At 31.3% G+C, this 6,000-nt stretch overlaps 1 protein-coding gene across 1 annotated transcript in view; it reads left to right on the top strand.

The window, feature by feature from the left end:
• The first annotated feature begins 4,946 nt into the window (after positions 1–4,946).
• The window catches only part of LOC117161966 (dynein beta chain, ciliary-like), a 112,821-nt gene continuing 111,767 nt past the window's right edge, over positions 4,947–6,000 (top strand). The window contains 1 exon segment of the mRNA XM_076626170.1: positions 4,947–5,122. Within this exon segment, the coding sequence (XP_076482285.1) occupies positions 4,947–5,122 (176 nt within the window).

The raw sequence follows: 6,000 nt of genomic DNA, 5'->3' as shown, positions 1-6,000 counted from the left end.
CCCTTGATTTTCTCGTCGAGAAACGCCACACTTTAGTGAACTGTATATCGTCTATTTTTAAGGCTTCTTCTTGGTGTATGCTTTCTCGGCTACCATATGTCCTTTTGTTCCTGTTTATTAGGTATGGCAGAGGATTGAGTCTTTTGTACTGTCAGTATTACACTTCTGTTGGTGTCCTTGGTCGTCATTTGTATTATAATTGTTCTTTATGTGGCTTTTTTTGTTGCGTTTATGGCGGGGTCCGCTTCCTTGCTTTTGGCTTCATTATCGTAACTGGTTGTACAAGCGGAATGGGGGTGATTCTATGCGAAAAAAGAAGTCGAAAATATAGAATAAAAATTTTTTTTATTTTTTTTTTATTTTTCCATCGAGACAACGATCTACAGTGAGATCCGTTATAACGTACCGCACGCGTACCGAGCGAAAATTCAAAGTCGATTTTCTCGAAAACAAAGCCACAAACGAAAAATTTTTATTCTATATTTTCGACTTCTTTTCCCGCGTAGAATCACGCCCTTTCCGCTTGTACCACCAGTTACCACCCTGTACAGAATTTGATTCAAGCCCTGTTACTACCGTGTACTCTATGATGAAGGTACAACATATATATTAGGTTGTCCCAAAAGTTTCTTCCGTTTTATAAGGAAATAATGAATGCCCAACATTTGTATTTACATACCACAAGATGCGTTCCACTGGAACGAAATGGATCATACATAATCTGATAAAATAATGTAAAACCAAAAATATTGTGCATCTGTTATTTCCTTATAAAACAAAAGAAGCTTTTGGGACAACCTGATGTATAGCGACAGGTTATGTTCCGGCAAACAAAGCGCCTTTTGTTTTTCAACAATGTACTCACACTCGTATTCGTCTAACCTTTATAACAATAACTTTTTTAAAATTGAACCAAACGACTTGGTTTTTCTCGAAAAGTTAGATGGATTAGTTTGCTACATAACACGTTAAAAGTTTTGAAAAGCTTTCAGTTGATTCGAAATCGCAAAGAAAATAGTCAAAGTCGCTTTTCATAACCTTAAAAACTTAAACTTAAAAAGTATGTTTTGTATATTTGTAACAATAACATACATGCTGAAGATTTCATCGAAATGTGCTAACGTTACTTTAAGCAGCAAACAATTAAAATGGTGAAAATCGTAGTTTGCACTGTTTTCACAACCTTCTACCTATACCTGTAATAAATCTAACTTCCGATACCTCTCGCTTGTTTCTGCATCAAATTTTCGGCATGCGTATGACATAAATGTACAAAATGTGTTTTTTTAAATTTTATTTTAAGCTTACATAAAAAAAGGTTGGGAAAAGTGGCTTTTACTGTTTCTTTTGCAATTCAGAAAATCACAATTTTTTAAAAATATTTTACTCGATATCTGATAAACTAGACCAATTTTTAACAAGTTATTGTTATCTATAACGACTGACTTCGATATCTATAATAATAACGATATCTCTATACTAGTCTGTACTAATACTAGGAAAACAAATTTTCCTTGTGCTCGATCACGTGGGTAGTATATAGAATATCCTGCAATCGCCGCTTACACTGCTCCCTTAGCCAAGTGAGATTTACTCACTCGCATGCTTTAAACTATCTTTTAGAAAATTAATACATATCGACGCTTATTTATTTATGACTGAGAAAGAGCTAATCGCCCAACAATAGCATGCAAAATGAAAATAAAGAAAAGGGAGCGCTACTTACAAGATTGATTTTAAACACAAAGAGAGTATTTTCTCTATCTCACTCACACTTTACGTTTCTCACTTAGAGACAAAGGATGCAGTGGTTGACTTCCATCTGTATCGAATGTTATTTGTTTTGAACCTTGAGAGTGAAAGATTTGGAGAGAATGACAGCGTGATTAAGCCAATAAAGAAAGTTCGACACATCTGATACATTCTTGCCAATAGTAGGAAAATAATATAAAATGGTTAAATTTAGTGTAAAAAGGTAAAAGGTTAGGTAAAAAATTAGTGTAAATCATATGACTTATAACCTGAAAAAGAAGAAACAAAATTTTTTTACATCAACTTTTTCTATTGTTCTCTTTGTATCAACAATCGATCTTGTAAGCAGCGCCCACTTTTTTATTTACACCCTGTAGATACACTGTAAACGAATGAATTCTTTATAAATAAGATAACTATATATATAATGGCTACAAAAAGTTCTAGCTAATAAATATTTTTGTAATAATACAATACACAGTGTGAGATAGAAGTATTCGTACAGTTGGTTTGCTATGAAAACAAACAGTGAAATATTTTCTATGTTATTAAATATACCCAAATATATGTAATATAATATGTGTATATTGTACACAGATGTTTTCAGTAATAGATGTTTACAAAGGTTAATCCGTAAATATCATATCTTAAGGGGCATCTTAAGGGGTATCAGCTTAACTATATTTTCAGGAAAATTTTCAAACGGCTGTTTCACGATTATTATCTTTTCTTAATTCACAAACTGCCATCGGTAATAAAGAGTAGTTAATTATATAGATAAATATATATTTATATTGACTTAAAAGAATTTAATTCCAAATATTCTGTTTATATAAAATATAAAACCGTACTATAAAAAGATAAATGTCAAATATAGATTATTTATTCATGCAAAACTTTGTTTCCGAAAAAATTGTTTTATGATATCTAGGTTTCATGAAATCTATATCAATTTCGCTTTATCAGATTGTTTTCAATTTTCAGTAGCGTGATATCAATTACTATTCAATACAGTACTATTCACTACAGTACATTACAGTACACTCAAGTTTTATTATCAATAATAGCAAATATGTTGATTATAGAAAATAAATAATTAAGATTAAGAGGAAATGGGTAAAAAGGTCGTTAATTGAGAGAATCTGATTTTCTAATTCCGCGTTATTAAGGAGACTGAATCAAAAGAACCGAGCCATTATAGAAATTATTTGCATATGAGTGATTCTGCTTTTTAACATATATTGGGTAAAGATTAACCAAGGATTTAGAAACAAAATACAATGATGAGAATCTACCGTAAATTATACGGCAGTGCTGCCTTCTACACATTGAAACTTGTATCCCAATTGGGCCTTACTTACCAACTGACAGTATTGTGATTCCTGCATCGATACAAAGTTACATCTGGTAACGAATCGCCGATACCCATCTATGTACATTCTACATGTATCATGAAACCTAAGTGTCACTAGAATGCATCGCAATGTACCATCGCAATGCGTCGCCTTCAAATATTTGCCTCGTAAGTGTCAACAAATGCCACAGTAAATTAATATTTCTATTCATGTCTGCGTTTCATCTTGTTACAAAAAATCGGTTCAAAAATAGAAAAAGAAACGTGAGAATCGTTGTCGACCGTTGCATTTCCAAACTGTTGATATAAAGAAAGAGAATCAAAGCAAAAAAAGCCTGTTAGTAAAGAGACGATTAAACCGAGCTACGTGCTACCCGTTTACACGTTCTTCAAATTCTTTCAATATTTGCTCGCAGACGTTGTCTCTTATTTTCTATTCCAGTGGAAAACAAAATACTCGCAGACGCGAAGTTTACGGGGCTTATTCCTGGATAACATTATACAGATTGACCTCGGTCACATTAGACATTACTGGGAACAATCGTCTGTCAAAGTAGACAAGGTTATTATCCACGGACTGGCTGTGGCCTTGAATTTTGTCACTCGTTGTGCTTTGATTTTCCACGAGAGGCAGATGCGGATTGTCTGTCACAGAGACACTGTGAAGCAATATGATTGGCATTTGAAGATACAACTATTAAGAAAGAGAACCTTTCAAAACTGTTGAACTAAGATTTAAAAGAACCGAATACCCGTTACTTTCTAAGTTGAATTTAAATTTTAAGTATTACTTTTTTAATTTTGGATTATATTGCGATGATTAGTTCATTAAACTCGTTCGGAAAATGGAGTTAGAACAGTTGAAAACTATGATAGTCTACGGTGAATTCCACTAATACTTGTCAATAAAAGTTTTACGTGAAAACCATATTCTATATTTTTAACTTATCTTTTCTTGTAGAACCGCTGTCTTCTAACTGGATCATTAATTATAGGGCATCCTATATATCTTAATTTAAATGATTCTGTAAGACTTTTTTAACACATTCGTAGTAGCTTTTCCGACGAAGAGAGTTTGGAGAATTGAATTTTCCTTTTTCTATATGTTTAACATCAATATGCCGTTATATTTCAAAAGATATTCCAAAAGATATTTAACATTAGAAAATGTTCCTTTTACCACATTTTTTAACATGGGAATGGAATTTGTCGTTTAGACAAGCCTTCAATATAAAATATGGTTTCGGAAAAAATATTTCTGTGGGATACATTTAGGTTATAAAATCTATACATATAATATTTCAACTCTTTATTTCCAGAATTGTTATTATTATTATTATTATTTACAAATATTTATTTACATTGTTCATTTACATAATTATTATTATAATTCGCAGTTTTATTTGCAGAATTATTATTATTATGATCTGTAAAATTTTATTTACAGAATTGTAGTTATAATCATAATTATTTACAAAAATCACACATAAAGATAGGACCTTAACGAATTTCAAATCCTGTCCTCACTGATATCACTAGTGTAGGCAAATTCTCTTGTGGCTGTATTTATCTATTTACAAGACATATGAACTGCCTCTACAATGTCTCAAAGGTTGGCAATTGATTGAAAAGACTTGGGACTATATTTCCCAAAGCGAGGTTCGCCCATGTCGGCAACTATAGATTCCATCCGTACCGAATGTGTTAATAAAAGAGAAAAAGGAAGCTACATATTGTTTCTCGATTTCAAAATGTTATTCATTAGTGTTTCTTGATCGTCACATTTTCTATGTAGTTCTTTTTTAGAACATAATTAAAAGTTTAATTGCATATTCAAGAAATGTTACAACGAATAATGGAAAAGCATTTGGAGAAAAAGACTGGTAGAAATTATGGACCACCTGGTATGAAAAAGTTAATTTATTTCATCGATGATATGAATATGCCCGAAGTCGATACATATGGAACCGTTCAACCTCACACACTCATTAGACAGCATATTGACTACAATCACTGGTATATATAAATATTATTATAATGTACTATATATATAATTATTTTATATGGTATATAGAAATATTATGTATAATGTAAATATTACGATAGAATTCTAAAGCTGAAAGTTCAATTTCTTTACTTTCTACTGTCAAACTATTATTTCGAATGACAAATTTAACTACATTAGGACTACATTTATCTAAACTCTATTTATTAGATCGAAGTATGCATCATTATTCTGGTAAACTACTATCTCACGATAGAATCCATTCACTTCAGCTAAGTCCTAATTTGAACAAGAAATTACAATGTAACGGAGAGAGCCAGTGAAATCCTATTACACAGTTTTGTGCAACTCAGATAAATGGAGTTCTACTGTAATAAATCTTCGCAAAACGAATGTTTTCATTGTTTCTTATTTTTATCTATAGAAAGTTTCGACATAACTAGAAAAGCAATCTCTGTTCATAAAAAGTTGTAATTTAATACGATTAACGGTCCACGGTAAGAATCAAAGGCACCTTTCGACAAGAGAAAAACATATACAGGGTGATTCGTTTATCTTGGATTTTTGAATACTTACTTATTTCTATCTGTAAAAGAATTATACGAGGACAAAGTTAATCGGAACGACAAATATTATGGTTCTCCTTGATGATTCTCCTACTTGAAGATTATTTTTCTTCGAGTTTTCAATGTTTTGAACATTGTTTAATAAGCAAAATGTTTTAAATCGGATTATATAGTTTTTTGTATTCTCATCAATCCGCTCTTCCATTATATATATAAAAAAAAAAGAAGTAATGGACATGGATCTGAAAACAACTGGCACAAGAATGTTTCAATTTAAATTTTGTAAGACTTACTGATTATTACCATTATTTATATGGTCGAAT

This window comes from Bombus vancouverensis, chromosome 17, assembly GCF_051014615.1.
Source record: "Bombus vancouverensis nearcticus chromosome 17, iyBomVanc1_principal, whole genome shotgun sequence".
In the NCBI taxonomy this organism is placed as follows: domain Eukaryota; kingdom Metazoa; phylum Arthropoda; class Insecta; order Hymenoptera; family Apidae; genus Bombus; species Bombus vancouverensis.
This window is presented reverse-complemented; position numbering and strand designations above follow the sequence as displayed.